Genomic DNA, 19,977 nt, shown 5'->3' on the forward strand with positions numbered 1-19,977 from the left:
AAGTAATTTATTAGTGTCTGTAATCTTTTAAAACCTTTTAATGCATAATCAAATTAGCTCATATTTATTCGAGTCCTACACTCCCTTAAATAGGATCCGAAAAATTTCGTTGGATTAAATTTCTTAGTGGGGAATCAATTTCTTATCAAATTCAATAACTCACATAATAGAATTCTTGGTTAATTAAGTCTAATAAGTAGGAAACTCTTTTCCTTTTATATCAATATATAAGGTTTGATCATATTCCTTGTCCTAGCTTCGAGACCTCACATAATAGAATTTTGGTACCCTAGGCTAGTAAATCCGAACCATTGTGCTTTCTTAGGTGGCATTTTCATCATGTCCTCACATAATAGAATTCTTGGTCAAGGTGAAAATATCCACAAGAACAGATCAACTTAATTCTATGATATAAAGATTGTATCCCTCACATAATAGAAAACTTGGGATATAAAATTTATATCAAGAATTTAGTTATCTCACAATGGGAGACTTGGATTTAATAATTTTAAATTGGGGAGATTTAGGTTTAACTAGTTAATTCATTTTAGCATGCCATGTTTAATTAACAATTCAATATACACAATTGCATAAATTAAAGATGTGGGTTGACCATGGGGCTTTTCGAAAATACATCCTAAAGGCAAACTATTACCTAATACTATATCTTCGATTGGATCGTCATCCGGATGCTCTTCGGTTCTCGTCTAGCCGAATCATTACATATTGGATCTTAGGCACGCAGGCCCGATTAAAATAATAAATAAATTTAATTATTACAAGCCATTTAAAAGAATATTACAAATACTTTTGAATATTTTGAAAATCAAAGGCGCCCATGATCAACCCTCTAATCTAATATTCATTCATCACTAAATAAAATTAAACATTCATACCAAATATAATAAACAATTATTAAAGGCATGAATATAAACAATTATTTAAAATATAATATATTCACTAATATATATAAATATAAATATATCTCATATATTAATAGATATTATATAATATTCATGTGGTAATATAGTATAACTTTGGGGCATGCAACATAAACATTTATAGGAATCTTACACAAACACTTTTGTCATATTCCACCCAAAGATATATTATTAATTGTTAGCATCATTTCAATACTTTTCACAAAAGTCTGCATGGTATAGATAAATGGGTTTTATCACCCAAGAGTAATCATTCTATGACACAAATTACTTTTAGCAAAGTAATACCTTTTATGACACATTATCTTCTCAAAGACAATCATGTCATCTTGCTCATCATTTTGAAACCATTCAAACAACCAAATTATTACATTTCAAAAATATAATAATTATGCCATGCCATGAGCATATATAGATAATTTAATCAAATTAAACATCCTACATTAAATTTACCACCATCATACATAATAATATCACAATTCATCATATGAATTAATAATCCAAACTTTATGCTAACATCAAATTCTACCACTAAACACTGCAACATTTGCATACACTTCATGCAAAAACACTTTAATCAAATTAAAGTAACACATTTAGCATGTCAAAGCATAAACCATTTAATCAAAGTAATGGAAATGAACATGCATGAACATTTTTCTAAATGAATCATCATGCAACATTCCTAAAACATCATTCATCAATACATGAATGAAATGACATTTTTATGGCAAAACTAGTCATGGCCGAAAATGACATATATGCATGCATGTGTTTCAACACATTTCATGCAATAATCATCATCCAAACATGCTTAAATCATATTCTAACATACCCAAACATATTAGAGCAAGAAGAAAAACATGTTTTCCAAAGTTAAGAGATGGCCGAGACATACACATGCACCAACAGCTTATAAATTCGACATGCAAGGAGCTTTTAGCTCTGATACCATTTGAAAGAATCAGCATGCATGAAGAGTGGTGGAGATGGAGAATGAAGCATGAAAGCATGGATTCTAAAAAACGGTTTTCAAACAAAGCTGGAAAAGAGATTATACCTACTCCTTTGCTTTGGATTGATGAAGATCGCCTCAAGTAATGAGACCTCCACACTTTAACACCGCCTTGAGAGGTTTAGAGAGTGGTCGTGGCTTTTAGAGAGTTTTGGTTTTGCTTTGAGTGAACAATGGTGTGTTATGAACAAAAATGCAACCTTTTGCATTTATATACTTGGGCAATTTTGCAATTATTTATTTTTCACTCAAAGCCCAATAAAATCTTATTTTAAAGGGACATGAATTTATTAGCTACCCTTTGAATAATCAATATTATTAGTGCCCATGTAACTAAACTAGTTTACAATGACAACCCATAAAGTTACCCTTTTACCCTTTAACTATTAAAAGGTTATTTTTGTTCATCTCATTAATCTTAACACTTTAAGATATAATAATTAAATATAATAATTTATTGCTTGACCATTTAATCCTTAAAATGTCACAAATAGTTTTCTATGAACTATTACCATAGAAATCCTGTTATAACCTCGAAAGGTGCTAGCCCTTTGGATAATCATTTCTCTTCTCATCCTTCTCTAACTTCTCAAGGCTATTGGTGTGACCATGTAGGTCCACGTGGATTAGCCGTGGGCCAGTTCTGGAGAATCCGAAAACCTGTCTGGAGGCCCAACGACTATGGTAAACATCTAGCAAGTGCATAGTCCTTAAACCACGATGAAGAAATACTTCATCGAACCCATTTCAGATCATACGTACCATACAGGTAAAGTCCTCCATTGAGATATCCTAATCGAGTTGGATCATAGAACGTCAAAATCCTAAACTCGATCTTCTACCGAATTGTCGATCAATATGTCCGAAATTGTCATCACAAACTTATTTTGTATGACTAATAATAGACTCTGGCCAGAGATCAGTTTTCTGACATTACGATGTTCGTCTAGGAACTCGAATCCGGTGGAGTCGGCGGTACTCCCGATCCTATATTTCGGGTCAATGGATCCCCTCTTGACTATCGTTCGTTTTCACATATGAACAACGCAGACCAAATAGGCTTTATTGTACGAAACATGATTAGTCTCGTACTTATACACCGTATGAACCATACGCATCCATATCGGATCTGACTACAATGTCTCAGGTCAAAGGACTACATCGTGCACTGAATAACCAAACGATAAATCATTGACTACATGCTTTTCCAAGTGATTGTCATTATTCGGTCACGTTCGAAAAACAGTTCACCAACCGTTATCCATACCAATGCCTAGTGACATGACTATCATCGTCATCCGTACTTATATCAACTCATGATATCTTTCGGAAGCACCGGTATGCCTACTGTGAAATATAGTTGCCCCAATTTATATTACTGTAGGGAACACTTTTCGCAATTCATTTACCTATTAAATGAATCATCTGGACAATTCATATACATACTTTATCTTAAAGATGACTGAATAAAGAGCAATTACATATATGAATTGAAGAACTCTTTCTTATTATTTATGATATATATAGATACAAGACAAAATGCTCTGAAACCGACAACACGAATGGTTTATAGTGCAACACTAATATACACTAACAGAGAGCTTACAAAAAGTTGCAACTCATCCACACTGGTATGTGTGGACTGATGAAGACCCTTTCTTTAAGTGGAAGCAGATATTTTTGTTCTGTTTATCGATGACTACTCAAGGCTGTGTTGGATTTATTTCTTGAAATAGAAGAGTGAAGTGGCTAAGGTGTTTAATGAGTTCAAAGCTATGGTGGATAATCAAACAGGTTCCAGCATTAAAACTATTAGAAGTGATAATGGAACTTAATACACTTCTATTAAGTTTGAGAAACATTGCATTGAAGCTAGAATAAAGCATCAGCTTACCAGTCCTTACACTCCTCAACAAAATGGAGTGAGTGAAAGGAAGAATAGGATTGTTATGGAGATGGCAAGATGCATGTTGTATGAAAAATAATCTGCCAAAAATATTTTGGTTAGAAACTGTGAATACAACAGTTTATCTGCTAAATAGACTTCCAACCAAAGTCTGGAATAATCAAACTCCATTTGAAGCATGGTATGGAGTTAAACTAGGTGTGAATCATGTATTTGGGAGCATATGTTACTCTCACATTCCAGACAACAAGAAAAGCAAACTTTATGAGAAGGCTAAAATTAGAATCCTAATTGGCTACAACAACTTGGCTAAAGCTTATAGAATCTTCAATCCAAAAACAAAGAAAGTTCTAATAAATCAAGATTTCAAGGTAGATGATTATTCGACTTGGAATTAGGAAAGAAATGAAGTTTAAGATGATAAAAGATTACAGCAAGGAAAAGAATTTTCTTCAAACCAAGATGATCTTGAAGAAAATTCAGATTTTGATGCAGAAGTTTCAATCAAAGGCACTCAGTTATTGGCTGATGTGTATGAGAGATGCAATGTAGCTGTTATGGAGCCTACAAACTACATTGAAGCATGCCAAATTAGAAGAGTGGATAGCTGCAATGAAGGAAGAGATAAGTATGATTGAGAAGAATAAAACTTGGAGTCTTGTGAACAGACCTACAAATAGAAATATTATCTAAGTTAAATGGATTTTCAAAACTCAGATGAATCCGGATAGATCAATCCAATTTTAAGGCCAGATTAGTGGCAGAGGGTTATGGACAACAATATGGTGTCGATTTTTCAGATACGCTTTCTCTAGTTGCAAGACATGACACAATAAGGTTGCTGATAGCCTTAGTAGTTCAACATAGGTGGACGATTCTCCAATTAGATGTCAAGTCAGCTTTCTTGTAGGGCTACTTCCATGAAGAGATATATGTAGAGCAACTAAAAGGCTTTACAGTTGAAGGGAGTGAGGATAAAGTGTATATGTTGAAGAAGGCTTTATATGGCTTAAAACAGGCTCCTAGAGCCTGGTATATCATAATCAATGAGCATCTGGGAAGCCTTGGTTTCAATAGAAGTCCTAATGAACACACTCTGTATGTAAAGGAGATTGGTGGTGATTTGATGATAGTATCCTTATATGTGGATGACTTGCTTGTGAAGCAGCCTTGATCAATTGAATCGGAAAGAATTTGAGATGACAGATTTGGGGGAGATGACTTTCTTCCTTGGCATGGAAGTGCATCAATCCTTGGATGGCATATTTATTTGTCAAAGAAGATATGCCAATGAAATCTTAAAGAAATTCAACATGCATGAATGTAAGTCTGGGAGCACTCATTTATTGCAAAACCAGAAACTTTATAAAGATGATGGAGCTGGCAAGGTTGATGAAATGAGATATGGAAGCTTAATTGGGTGCTTGTTGTACTTAACAGTAACAAGGTCTGATATCATGTATGCAGCCAGCCTACTCTCTAGATCCATGAATGCACCTATTGAAATTCACTTTAAGGGGACTGAAGACTTAGGAATCTAGTTCGGGAGATAAGCCAATTTCAAATTAATTGGCTACATTGATAGTGACTAGACAGGTTCAATAAAAGATATGAAAAGTACTTCAGCCTATGTGTTTTACTTGAATTCTGGTGCATTTAGTTAGATTTCTAAGAAGCAAGAAACAGTGGCTCAATCAACAGCAGAAGCAGAATACATATCTACTACAGTTGTTGTTAATGAAGCAGTTTGGTTGAGGAAAATCTTGAGTGATTTAAAGCAATATTAGATTGAAGCTACCGAAGTGTTTTGTGACAATCAATCAGCTTTTACAATGGCCAAGAATCTTGTGTTTCATGGTCAAACCAAACACATAAAGATCAAGTTTCATGCTATTAGAGAAGCTAAAGAAGACAAGGAAGTGAAGCTTGTTCATTGCAGGACCGAAGAGCAAGTCGTTGATGTCTTGACAAAGACTCTAAACAAGACCAAGTTTGAAGAATTTAACCTTAAACTTGATGTTTCCAACAAAGTTATCAAAGAGGAGTGTTAATGCAAGTAATATCTTGCTGAAATAGCTAGGTTTTGATGCGAGCTATAGACAAATAAATGCAAACTGAAATAGTGCGAGCAGCAGTAAGCAAGCCGGAAGAAAGTTGAAGTTTGGAGCTGAAATCATGCTGATTATGTTAGCTGCTTGGTTAACTACGCACTCCAAGCAGTGCAGTTGACTTTAAGGATTATAAATATTAGATATTTTTTATATTAGTTAAGTTTCTGTGGTCCATCTGTAATCCATATAAAATCACTGTAACGGTTGGTGTAATAGTTGATAAAAGCTGATGTATAAACTGAAGTTTAAAAATAATGAAAAGCATAAGGAACACGCGGCTCTTCAAAAAAATTTTCCTGGTGTTCATCTTTTTCTTCTTTCCCTTTCATTCCTGCCAAATCCAACATTTTCAGGTGTACTAAAGGGCAAATCTCTTTGAGTTGAGCAAGTATAAAGAGCTTCCAAGCTTATATATGAAGTCTGGCTTTGGTTAAGTGTGCAATGGAAGAGCTAGTCTTTGTCATTTTATTTCTCTTGTTGGGTCTATGTTTGTCTCTACTTGTAGTCCCACGTCTGTTTGCAAAACGAGAACCCAAAAACTTGCCTCCAGGGACAATGGGATGGCCCGTCTTTGGAGAGACTCTTAGCTTCCTCAAGCCTCATAGATCAAGTTCCATGGGTAGATTCCTACAGAAACGTTGCTCCAGGTATTTGTGTTGTCTTTGATGAGTTATGTGCTTGATTTCATCAAATATGTGACAAGAGATCATGAGATTGTGTATTGCAGGTATGGAAAAGTTTTCAAGTCACATCTATATGGTTCCCCGGCCATCGTTTCCTGTGACCCGGTGCTCAACTTGTTTGTACTTCAGAATGAGGAGAAGCTATTTCGAGCCAGCTACCCCAAGCCCGTGCTTGACGTTGTTGGAAAATTGTCTTTACACGCGGTGTCCGGAGAACTTCACAAGAAGCTAAGAAATATTGCCGTCAGCTTCATCACTGCCTCCAATTCAAATCCACTCTTCCTTCTCTTTGCAGAGAAACTGTCACTCTCAATAATGGACTCATGGAAAGAACAAAAACAAATTTCCTTCTGCGAAGAAACTAAAAAGGTAATTAAGGAAGAATTAATTTTAAGTTCAGGAGGAAAACTTATAAACTAATGTTAAACTCATTAATTTTGTGATATATATAACACAGTTTACGCTCTATCTTATGGTGAAGCAACTGTTGAGTATTGAGCCAGAAGAACCACTAGCCTTCAAAATACTTGAAGATTTTGAAACTTACATGAAAGGTTTTCAGACTTTGCCAATAAATATCCCTGGGACAGCTTATGCAAAAGCTTTGAAGGTAACAAAAAATTGCTACAAACAAATATATATCAGTTGACGTGTTGAATGTTTAATTATATATGACAAAAATGATTTAATGTTAAGGCTAGCGAGAGACTATCTTTGACTGTGAAAGAGATTATAAGAGAAAGAGAACAAGATATTTCGCGGCATAGGGAAGAAGACTTCTTAGATGTGATTCTGGCGAAACGGGGCCTGAGCTATGAAGAGACAGTAAGCATAGTTTTAGACATCTTGCGTGCAGGCCATAGGACGACTGCTACACTTATAGCTTTAATTGTTTACTTTCTTGCCAATGCGCCCAATGTTTTTCAACGATTAAAGGTATCTTTAATTCGTTCTGTGTTCCTTTTCCTAGTCTCCTTGTACATCAATATCTGCATACATATTCTAAAGGGTTCATTTGTTGAGTATTACAGGAAGAACACCATGCGATCAGGAAAAACAAAGAAGATGGGGAATCCTTGAAATGGGAAGATTTCCAGAAAATGGAGTTTACCAACAATGTAAATATAGAGTAATTAACTGTTTTCCTGCATAAAAGTTCAACATGCTTACAGGAGGAAACTAACAAATGCTTTGCTTATAGGTAATACATGAAGCTACGAGATGCGGAAATGTTGCCAAATTTGTCCCTCGCAAAGCCCTTCAAGATGTCGTATTCAAAGGTTTGTTGTTTGCATTAAGTTTAATTTATCTATTGCTTCATATTTATTTTCTTGCATTCTAATTTTATGGCTCAATTATATTGCAGACTATTTCATTCCCTCGGGATGGTATGTTTTTCCACTCTTTACTGCGGTACACCTTGACCCCACTCTTCATGAAAATCCTTCGGAATTCAATCCTTGGAGATGGACTGTACGCATAGCTAGCCTCCCCTACATTAACCACTCTTGTTTATATCTTACTCTTTCTGCTGTGATCTGAACTTGCAGAACCATATTCTTCCCATATAGCTGCAGGAAATAGTTGATAAGCAGATAACATAAACTATAACTTCTTTCTTATCTCTAGCTAATATGTTCCGATCGTTTTTGTATGTTGATCGCAGGATTATAAAGCAATGAGCAAAACGGTGATGCCATTTGGTGGAGGACCACGATTCTGCCCAGGAGCAGAACTGGCTAAAGTCGAAATCTCATTCTTCCTTCATCATCTTGTCCTGAATTATAGGTAAAATATCAGCAAGAATCCCCCATTTAATTAGGACATGCATGGATTATTGTACATCTCAAGTCACAGATTAATATATATTCTGGTATAATAACCAACTGCTTCCCACTTATCGGGAAACTGCATAATCTCGTTGATGATATTTCACTGTTATTTTAATATTCATGCGTACAATTAAACACTATTTTAGATTGGAATTGAGCATCCATGTTATATAATAAAAATCCTCACCACTTTATTCCCTTTTCATTGAATATATACTAATTTGTTCTCTGTGTGTCCCTTAAAACTGCAGGTGGAAAATAAAAGCTGATGATTTCCCAGTTGCCTATCCTTATGTTGAATTCTCGAGAGGCTTGGTTTTGGATATTGAACCAACAGAAGGGACATATAGTGGGAAATAGAAACTGATTAATGTAGATCTAATTAGCATATCCATCAGCTTAAAAGTGAATAATATGGCATTATTTCATCCTCAAAAGTGTAATGAAAAGAAGCCATTTGAGAAATTGGCCCTATTTTATTTTACTTATATTATTAATTAATGTAATTGATGACATAAACTTTTTTTTCTAGATGTATGATATATAAATCTCTTAAGTCTGACCCTTATCGATTATATTTATCTAATATCGTTTATTAAAACAAAGAATATACCGATATATGTATAGATTTATAGTCGACATCTTCAGTTCTTCCTCTTGATCTTTAGACTGTAATGATATTGTAATTAATGCATAATTAGAGTTATATTGAGATTAGGGAAGTTCCTTCTAATTTTGAAAACTAGAAAATTATATATTGTAATGTAATTAACCATTTCATAAAGCTTATAGAAAGGAAAGGCCTCTCTTCTAGAGTTATTCAAGTTTATTTACTAACTTAGAGTATATGAGAAAGAGCAATGCTACAGTTATCGAAAAATGTATATCGAATTCATGCACAGAAGACGTGACATCATTTTTTTTCTTTAAAAAAATTTATAATTAATCAACGATCATAATGGTGTCACGTCATCGATGCATAAATTCGGTATATATTTTTTAATACCTGTATCATTTTTCTAGGAGAAATAGCTGGCCTCAGATCATAATTTCAAAGAACACATAAGCCCATTATAAAAAAAATCTCTCATTGAATTATTGAATATCAACCCGCTTTCATTTTTTAATTAATGAAAAATAATTGGTAATGGACTCCAAATCACGAAGGAATTTTTGCCACATGTCTTAATGAATGCAAGGTTTATATGAGGTGTTTGGTGGAACCCACCACTCACAATACCATTAAAATTTTCTCGTCTTCCAGAATGTACCCACCATTGTTATCTCACAGCTCTCCCTCGAGCTTTCAGATTTCAATATTGTAGACATAAAAGTCTACCTATACAGAAGAGGGGTCTGATCTCATGAGGTTAAAACCACTAGCGATCTATTGTACCTACACACATAGAAAAACAAACGCGTAAAGCAAGCGGGAAACATCGGGATGGTGTTTGCCGTAGGCACTCCGATGCTCAAGTCAACAAGACTGAGAGAGACTAATATAGTGAGGGCTAGGGAGTAAAGGTTACCGAAAGTCTAGTCAGGGACTGTGACTACGACGGTGATGTGAAGCTCTCAAGTCAGAGCTTTCAGTGTGAAGTTATAATGTAATGTGTCTTGTGAGAGGGCTAGCCTCTGCTTATATAGTGACTGTCTAGTCTCCCAATCCTGACAGAAGTAAGAGTCCTAGTGTGACTCTGATGCAAACCCTAGAAGAATTAGGATCGTGGTAAGCTGTCTTACCAGTGCCCAGATAGGAAGGTGATTCTGATTAGGAGAGTAACTCTGAGTAGGAAAGTGATCAGGAATAGGAAGGTGACCTTGAATGGGAGATTGATCAGGAGTAGGAAAGTATTCTGAGGGGCTGTGGGCTCTGGATTCGCTCATGGACCTAGGAAATGGACTGGGATTAGGAGGCTCGTGCCCACGTGGTTTGGGCCGGCTATATCTTGTACCAAAAGGGCCTAATCCGGTTGGGTCATACGGGATTGAGCCTGGCTTCTTCTTTAGTGTCGAGCCCGTTTTCCTATTTGGGCCAAGGACGATTTTTTGCCCTAACAGTTCGCCCCCCACTCTCTGAGTTAATAGTTTCTTAAGTCAGAGAGTAGGAAGCGATCGATGGGTGCTCGGTCATCCTTCCGGGATAACCAGTTATTGGTGTAGCTGATATTGCAGGTGATCCTTGTCCCAGGGTCGTTTGGTATCCATTGCCGATCCGGAGTATGCCATCATTGGAGTGGTGTGCCTGATCGGTATGAAGGGTTGATGGAATGGACAACGAGGCTTTGGGGGCTCATAAGCTCGTTCGGTACGTCCTGCCGACTAGAGAGGTGAGGTGTTTCTATTGCAGCAGTGTCCGCTCGGTGGGCTGGGCGAATGAACATGACCGTTAAACTGGATGCTTGCTCGGTCGAGGTACTCGGGTGATCAAGTGGGATGGAATCGGCTCGGCCGGCTTGTTGGACCGTAAGACTTGCGCTTGTGATTCCACGGCGCTCTTTACTGGATGCCAAAGGGCCAAACAAAAATGTGCAAACATTTGACCCATGGCTGCCCACTCGTTCGCTGTGGAAGACCAAATGGGCGAGGCCCCTTGGCTTGATCACCTCGAGAGTGAACAAGTGCTAGACTGCTCTTAGCCAATCACCCAGATTTGGAGAATCTCTTGGGCGTGAAGCATGGGAGTGTCAGTTTGGTTGCGGAAGCCGGCCTGTTGCAATGTGCTGGCTCGGTTGGGTAGGAAGGGCGATTGAATCTTTTAGACAGGTTAAGTCTGTGTGTTGATCGGTGGCGTGGGGTGGGGTGGGGTGAGTGGTGACAATCAAAGTTTGAAAAGACCACGTCGGTCGGTCGATCGATCAGTGGCATAGGGAGAGTGGTGATCCAATACATGGTTCCTGGGGAGTCAGGATAGTGGAGTTGAGTCGGTCGGTCGGTCGGTAGGTTGAAGTGGAGATCCAATACTTGGTTCCTCAGGAGTGAGGATGGTAGAGTTTAGTCGGTCGGTCGATCGAGTGGAGTGGAGATCCAATACTTGGTTCTTGGGGAATAAGGATGGTGGAGTTGAGTCGGTCGATCGATCGGGTAGAGTGGAGGTCCAATACTTGGTTCCTAGAGAGGATGGTGGAGTTGAGTCGATCGGTCGGTCGGGTAGAGTGGAGATCCAATACATGGTTCTTGAGGAGTGAGGATAGTGGAGTTGAGTCGGTCAGTCGGTCGGTTAGTCGGGTAGAGTGGAGGTTCAATACTTGGTTCCTAAGGAGGATGATGGAGTTGAGTCAGTCGGTCGGTCGGTCGGTCGGTCGGGTAGAGTGGAGATCCAATACTTGGTTCTTGGGGAATAAGGATGATGGAGTTGAGTCGGCCGGTCAATTGGGTAGAGTGGAGATCCAATACTTGGTTCTTGGGGAATAAGGATGGTGGAGTTGAGTCAGTCGGTCGGTCGGGTAGAGTAGAGGTCCAATACTTGGTTCCTAGGGGGGATGGTAGAGTTGAGTCGGTCGGTCAGTCGGATAGAGTGGAGATCCGTGGATTGAGCAAGGTCAATCTGAAAGTGTAAATCCGTGGATCGAGCGGGGTCGATTCGAAGGTGTAAATTCATGGATCGTGCATGGCCGATCCGAAGGTATAAATCCATGGATCGGGTAGGGTCGATCCGAAGGTGTAAATCCGTGGATCGGGTAGGATCGATCCGAAGGTGTAGATCCATGGATTGAGTAGGGTCCATCCGAAGGTATAAATCCGTGGATCGAGCAGGGTCGATCCGAAGGTGTAAATCCATAGATTGAGTAAGGTCAATCTAAAGGTGTAAATCTGTGGATCGAGCAGGGTCGATCCGAAGGTGTAAATCTGTGGATCGAGCAGGGTCGATCCGAAGGTGTAAATCTGTGGATCGGGCAAGGCCAATCCGAAAGTGTAGATCCATGGATTGAGTAGGGTCAATCCGAAGGTGTAAATCCATGGATCGAGCAAGGTCGATCCGAAGGTGTAAATTCATAGATTCAGGGTCAATCCGAAGGTGTCGATCCGTGGATTGAGCAGGGTCAATCCGAAGGTGTAAATCTGTGGATCGAGCAGGGTCGATCCGAAGGTGTAAATCCATAGATTAAGCAAGGTCAATCCGAAGGTGTAAATCTGTGGATCGAGCAGGGTCGATCCGAAGGTGTAAATCCATGGATCGGGCAAGGCCAATCCGAAAGTGTAGATCTGTGGATTGAGTAGGGTCAATCCAAAGGTGTAAATCCATGGATCGGGCATAGCCGATCCGAAAGTATAACTCCGTGGATCAAGCAAGGTCGATCTGAAAGTGTAAATCTGTGGATTGGGTAGGGCCAATCCAAAGGTGTAAATCCGTGGATCAACGCCGATCCAAAGATGTAATTACGTGGATCGAGCAGGGTAGATCCGGAGATGCAAATCCGTGGATCGAGTAAGGTTGATCCGAAGGTGTAATAAACATTTAATCGAGCAGGGTCGATCTGAAGATGTAAATCTGTGGATCGAGCAGGGTCAATCCGAAGGTGTAAATCCATGGATCGAGCAGGGCCAATCTGAAGGTGTAATTACGTGGATCGAGCAAGGTTAATTTGAAGATGCAAATCTGTGGATTGGGCAAGGCCGATCCGAAGTGTGAAAACTCATGAATCGAGCAAGGCTGATTCGAAGGTGTCAGTTGCTGAATAATACTTCATTGAATTCAGGCCGTGAGACCGACTGTCTATGAAGGCCGTGAGACCGACTGTCTATGAAGGCAGTGGATGGGCCCACTCATCCTTTTTAAATAAAAAATGAAAAGACAACAAATATTTAGATTGATTTCACCTAAAAGTAGTAGCATGTGGGATGGATTGCGTTCCAACTGTTGCTGATGTCTTTGCTATAGGAGTTTGGAGCAGGTAGGCACCCTTCCCTGCTTCTTTGGTGACCTTGTAGGGCCTACAATCGATCTAAGCTCTGGCCTCCTGTCGTTCTGCATTCAGTCATACCTGGCGTGAATTGCCTGATTTGTCTCATCTTCCTCCCACCTTATTTGAATCGCTGCTCTGGCCAAGGCGTCTTCCATCGTGGTACAACCTAGCTTCGTCAGTTCTTTGTACAGTTCTCTGCCCGGGAGGAGGCATTTCCTGAAAGCGTCCACAGTTGTCTCGGGGTTACATGACGGGATAGAGATCTTTTCTTTGTTGAATCTGCCAACATATTCTCTCAGTGACTCTCCCCTTCTCTAGTATATTCGGTATAGGTCGGTCGATTGTTTCTCTAGTTTTTTGCTGCTGGCGAACTGTTCCATGAAGGTGTCGATAAGTTGGGCAAATGAGTCGATGGATCTGTTCGGGAGGTTCGTGTACCATTGGAGTACCGGGCCGGATAAACTAGAACCGAAACTCTTGCACATGCAGGCTTCCCTAAGCGGTCGGGGTATTGAGACTGTGAACATCCGTTGCTTGTACAAGGCTATGTGGTCATCCGGGTTGGTGGTACCATCGTACGGTTTCATGTTGGGGATGGTGAATTTCTGGGGCATGTTGGCCAGGGCGATCTGATCCACAAAAGGTGAATCAGCGTAACAGTGGGGCCTGCTCTTCTTGGTTGGGACCGGCATTCCTAGAATGCGTCTCATCACTGCCTTGATGTCGGCCAGCCTCTTAGCCAATACTTGTTCCATAGGAGAGGGGGATACTACCGGGTCATCCCGTCTTACTAGGTCTGCTATTGCATTCATCCTCGGCACATTTCGTTGGGTCACCCCTCGAGAGGCAATCTGATGGATCATTCTGTCGTGCATTCCTTGGTAACATGGATCTTCGTTCATTCCTTCCGGTTGGATGACTCCCATTGTCACTGTTCTATTATTCTGCCATACATGAATGGTCAGGGGAGTCGTCTGGTAGTCACTCGGTCCGTCAGGATGGATGAGCTCGAGTGCTGGAGTTGGTTTGGTTTGGCCGTTCAACTCGCGAGGGTGAACCGAGCCAAAGGGGGTTTGTGTTGTGGTGGTTGACTGGAGGTGAGGCGGGATGGTAAGGATGGGTTGGTCTTGCGGATGTGGGCTTTCTGTTACTGGATCGTCTTGATCACGACGCTGGGATGGATCGGATGGATGGTGTTCTGTTGGCATATCTTTGTCTCCATTAGTCAAGATGGAGTCGTCGAGTGCCAGTGCGCTTAATGGACGCGACCCTTTACCGGAGACTGAAGGCCGATGCTCTTGTGTGGAGAGAGGTTGCATGGATGGGATAGGGGCGCGGAACCGACTGGAGGGTACTTGGTTGGGCAAGAACTCGAGATCATAGAATTGACTCACCTTCTCTTTTAGAGACTGGTTTTCAGCCCTAATGGACGTGTTTTCGGTCCGGATTGCATTATTATCGGCTTTCAGTGCGGCCACCTTGTCTGAGTTTTGTTGCATGAGAGAGGTCAAAGCCTCCAGTCTGGCCTCGAGGCCGGGGTTAATGTTGTCGGGATTGTCAGCCATGGAATGTTTCCTCACGTAGCAAGGTTCGTCAAGCCGAATGATTGCTAGAGGCCCCACGGTGGGCGCCAAACTGTAGACATAAAAATCTACCTGTACGAAAGGGGGGTCTGATCCCGTGAGGTTGAAGCCACTAGCGATCCGCTGCACTTGCACACATAGAAAAACACATGCGTGAAGCGAGCGGGAAACACAGGGGTGGTGTTTGCCGTAGGCACTCCGACGCTCAAGTCAGCAAGGCTGAGAGAGGCTAATATAGTGAGGGCTAGGGAGTAGAGGTTACCGGAAGTCTAGTCGGGGACTGTGACTATAGCGGTGATGTGAAGCTCTCAAGTCAGAGCTTTCAGTGTGAAGGTGTAATGTAATGTGTCTTGTGAGAGGGCTGGCCTCTGCTTATATAGTGACTGTCTGGTCTCCCAATCCTGGTAGAAGTAGGAGTCCTAGTGTGACTCTGATGCAAACCCTAGAAGAATTAGGGTCGTGGTAAGCTGTATTACCAGTGTCTGGATAGGAAGGTGATTCTGATTAGGAGAGTAACTCCGAGTAGGAAAGTGATCAAGAATAGGAAGGTGACCTTGAATGGGAGATTGATCAGGAGTAGGAAAGTATTCTGAGACGGTTGTGGGCTCTGGATTCTCTCATGGACCTAGGAAATGGACTGGGATTAGGAGGCTCGTGCCCACGTGGTTTGGGCTGGCTATATCTTGTACCAAAAGGGCCTAATCCGGTTAGGTCATATCGGGATTGAGCCTGGTTTCTTCTTTAGTGTCGGGCCCGTTTTCCTATTTGGGCCAAGGACGATTTTTGGCCCTAACAAATATGCACCTTCTTCTTCACACTCTTTACTTGATTCTTCTTATATCTCTGCTAAAATTTGTTCACACATTCATATGTATCCCATTTCGTGTCCAACACCACTTCAAAAACCAAGGCATAATGATAAGATAGTGTTTCTACTTTATATGAGGAAACATAACCTCCAAGAAAAATGAGAAATAAGAGTTTAAGGGAAAAGAACTTAATAGATTATTGCTTGTCAAACCCTAATTGTTTTAGGCTTTATATAGTCTTACATATTATTCTAATTTTAGGAGGACTCTAATTGTCTAATTCTAATCTAATTGTCTAATTTTAAAGATATTCTAATTAGATAATAGTAGGGGTGTCCGTTAAATACTCGAACTCAGCTCGAGTAAGACTTGAATTAGGTATCGAGCTGAGTTCGAGTCTCCCCCAGCTCGGCTCGATTCGACTCGCGAGTCAATAGTGGCTCCTTTAGGGTTTTTCTGTGAAAAATACAAGTTTTAGGTATGTCTTGTAATTTGACATGCAAAAGGTTTAAAAAAATTCAAATTAACCCTTAACCCCAATTAACCCAAATCTCATAAACGATTTCCCCAAATCATAAACCCTATTTTCGCATTACTAATCATTGTTTATGTTGTGTAATTTGTTGATGTATTTTGATGTGATTTATGTTGATTTGGATACAAATTTACAAAAAATTTGATCTAATTTGTGTAAAACAAGATCTGTAGTTTATATAAAAAAAATGGTCTAACGAGCTGTAATCAAGTCATAATCGAGCTCGCTTTAATTGAGTCATAATCAAGCTTTTCGAGTTGAGTCACGAGCCAGCTCGATTATAACCGAGTCGAGTCACGAGTCAAATTTTCTTGACTCGTGACTCGACTCGAACTCGTCTAATGCTTGACCGAGTCAGGCTTGTTTAGGGTGGTACTTGGCTCAACTCATCTTGTTTACATCCCTGGATAATAGCATAATTCTAAAATAATCCTAACATTGCATTCCCCTTCGGATCAACCTTGTCCCCTCAAGGTTGCAAGGTACTATACCGTAAACCACAGTTTTTGTCAAAGCCAAGACCTCTAATCGGTTACAACCATAAGAAATCATTTGTTGTAGATAAGGTCCAAGGCAATAAAGAGATGGCGAAAGTTCCATCATTGGGGTCAAAAATCAACATGGTAAAGAAGTTGTTTGTTCTTTTGTCGTGACTTAACATGATGCCTGGCAACACGCCGAAGAGAGATCGGAACACGTGTAATGCTTGGTGAGGGGTGTCGACAGTGGTGGAGGATTATTGTTATTATGACCGAGAGGAACCAAGGGAAGGTCAACGGTAGACTTGTGGTCGGCAACAACCGTGACATAATTGAGATAATGGCCATGGGGCCCACTTGATAAATGACTTTCGGTTCTGAGGAAAAGGTTGTGGGTTGTGGTTGCCGTAGAACTTTATCCAACTTGGCTTCCAATATTGGGAGCTGCTACACAATTCTCAATTGAATCAAGCTTCGTGCCATGTGAAGACTGAATAGCTGTCAACTTGGTTACCTGGTCTTCCAGATCCTTCAAAGTGCTAAGTCGAGGTCTATTTGGCTACACGCGTTTCGCCAACAGCCACTGATAATCCACAATTTCGAAGGTTCCAAAACGAACCTCCAAGGCTTGTAGAAAAGAACCCAAAGAACAAACTTGTCCATTGGAGGACATCCAGCGATACCAAGAAAGAGCCGGTCCATCCGAGTGAAATGAAGAACAAATCAATCGCTGTTCAGATGGAGCGTCAAGGTTATTGAAAAATTGTTCCACCTTACATGTCCATCCCGCCAAGTCGAAACCATCAAATCACAACAAGGTGAACCGGAATGGATTGAAAGATGTTGTTGCTACCACTTTAAGTTTAGTCCCTTGATCATCCAAAGTATGTGTTTCATACACCATGGAAAAGGAACGGGAGCACCAATTGATAGGATAGTGTTTTTGGTTTATATGAGGAAACATAACCTCCAAGAAGAATGATAATTAAGAGTTTAAAAGAAGAAAAGAGAACTTGATTGATTATTGATTATCAAACCCTCAAGGTGCATTTGGTTCAGAGAATATTGGATTACTGGAAAGTTAGATTACCTTGAAGATTATTAGGAATCTTTAGAAAAATATGTTTGGTTAGTTTGAAAAAATTGGTGGGTATGTTATATTAATATGTTTGGTTGGGATTAATAAATTGGTGGGTATGTTATTTAAATTACTAAATTGCCCTCTTTTTTAAATATAATATTATTTTTATTATTAATTTTTGAATAGTTTCTTTTAACCCCCAACATTTCAAATTTAGCTAAAACACTCTAGCTTATATAAAACTTTAATTTATAACAAAATCACCCCCACTACCCCAAGCCACTGCCAACCACCACCGAAAAGTCACCGGAGTTGCTAAAAATGGCCAAGAGTCGTTGGGAGGCTTCGATATGACTATTTCTAGCCATATTGATGGCTGCAACTTGGCCGAAAATCGTCATATGGGAGCCTCCCAACGACTCTTAGCCATTTTTAGTGACTCCGATGACTTTCTAAAGGCGGCCCGTCGTGGTTGGCTAGTTGCTAGTGGTGGTGGTGGTGGTCTACAATTTGTTTTAAATATAAGGACATTATTGTCCAAAAACTTAATTAAACAAGGGTAAACTTGTAATGGTGGATTAATGTAAATTGATTTTAAAACAAGGGTATTATTGTCCAAAATTTTTATTAATAAGGGATAAAATTGTAATAGAAATAAGATAACCAAAAAATTTTATAATATCTAAGAAAATGGAGATTATAAAAATTACCTCCAATATTACCAATAGTAACTATTATTGGTATTTGAAGATTACCGGAATCTTATATTACTTGACAACCAAACGTGGTAATCAAGTAATATAAGATGACATAACCCCATTAATCTCATATAACTCTTAACCAAACGCCTCCTAATTGTTTTAGGCTTTATATAGCCTTACACATTATTATAATCTTAAGAGGACTCTAATTATCTAATTTTAAAGATATTCTAATTATTCATATTAGATAATAGCATAATTATAAAAAAGGTTAAACTGTATTTATGCAATCTGATTTCTCAATGTCCTCTCCTATTGGGCCATAAATTGGTTAGGTTACAGTTTTGCAAGTGTTATTTGGAGCTAGCCCACCTAAAATGTAACTCATAAATAATAAATTTCCTACAACTTTAACACCATTATGATTACAAAGCATCAATGTTGTATTTTATATCAACATTATCAGCAACATTGAAGCATCACGACTTGTTCTTAGAAAATCACATGGGGAATTTATAGTAATGTCAGTATTAACCCAATCAATGTTTTCCCTTATACCAAAAGTTGCCACTCCCCAGACCACTTTCAATACTTTTAAATTTTTTAAGTATCCAGTAAGAGTAAACTATGACTCTTCTACAATTGTGCCACCCTATGTCTCATGGAATGTCCAGCCCTCAAATTTGTAACTAATAATGACTGGCACTTGGGTTTAGAAAATAACCAAGGGGTTTTATGTTTTTTGTCATTCCCCATAATTTTGAATGCAAATAATCACAAAGTTGAAGGCACTCACTCAATGAAGTGAAAACGAATCGTCACAACACTAAGAATCCTGAAAAGAAAAATGAGGAAAATTGAATCATGTGGCGTGTGCATTACATGGTTGGATCTAAGATTTCTCATTGATAGTGCCATTGATACAATCCTTAAAATGATTGACTACCCAGTAGTAAAATTATAACATCAAAATCAGTCAAATTCCTGCTACTCATACTTCTGTATTAAAATGACAAAATGGGTCTAAAAGTTTGAATTTTAGTCCATTATCTCAGTGAACTATCGAAAATAAGTCAAGAGAGCAAAGTAGTAGTAGTGGTGGTGGTTTTGTAGATCAACTTGATGTTGAAAAATTATAAGATTTCTGGTAACTACTGAAATAACTAAACTAAATATTATCAGTCCTTTTAGGGTGTTCCTTTTGTGAATGGGTACCTTATAATGTAATAGGTTTGTTTGGCGTGTGAGAGTAAGAATATATTTGAACTGCAAATTAAAAAGACAAATGATACACTCTCATTGATATTTAAGAATTAAAAGAAGAAGTTTATAGCATATTAACAAAAAACCCAGCTACCAACCAAATTAAGCGCTAGAACACAAACCCATTAAGC

At 39.2% G+C, this 19,977-nt stretch overlaps 1 protein-coding gene across 4 annotated transcripts in view; it reads left to right on the forward strand.

The window, feature by feature from the left end:
- Window positions 1-9,025, forward strand: part of LOC116118304 (cytochrome P450 724B1-like) — a 46,639-nt gene extending 37,614 nt beyond the window's left edge. Inside the window, exons 1-9 of one of the 4 annotated variants that reach the window (XR_004126137.1) lie at window positions 6,245-6,620; window positions 6,701-7,025; window positions 7,114-7,266; window positions 7,353-7,592; window positions 7,688-7,774; window positions 7,858-7,936; window positions 8,023-8,044; window positions 8,323-8,444; window positions 8,740-9,025. Coding sequence is in view for 3 of the 4 variants with exons in the window: in XM_031404288.1 (XP_031260148.1) it covers window positions 6,415-6,620; window positions 6,701-7,025; window positions 7,114-7,266; window positions 7,353-7,592; window positions 7,688-7,774; window positions 7,858-7,936; window positions 8,023-8,129; window positions 8,323-8,444; window positions 8,740-8,848 (1,428 nt within the window). In the remaining variant the exon portion in view is untranslated. Of the gene's footprint in view, window positions 1-6,244; window positions 6,621-6,700; window positions 7,026-7,113; window positions 7,267-7,352; window positions 7,593-7,687; window positions 7,775-7,857; window positions 7,937-8,022; window positions 8,130-8,322; window positions 8,445-8,739 lie in introns of those variants that run through there. The other 3 variants (XM_031404288.1, XM_031404289.1, XM_031404290.1) reach the window with 3 other exon arrangements.
- The last annotated feature ends 10,952 nt before the right edge of the window (window positions 9,026-19,977 follow it).

The sequence above is a fragment of the Pistacia vera genome, unplaced genomic scaffold (genome assembly GCF_008641045.1).
Source record: "Pistacia vera cultivar Batoury unplaced genomic scaffold, PisVer_v2 Contig840, whole genome shotgun sequence".
Taxonomy (NCBI): Eukaryota; Viridiplantae; Streptophyta; class Magnoliopsida; order Sapindales; family Anacardiaceae; genus Pistacia; species Pistacia vera.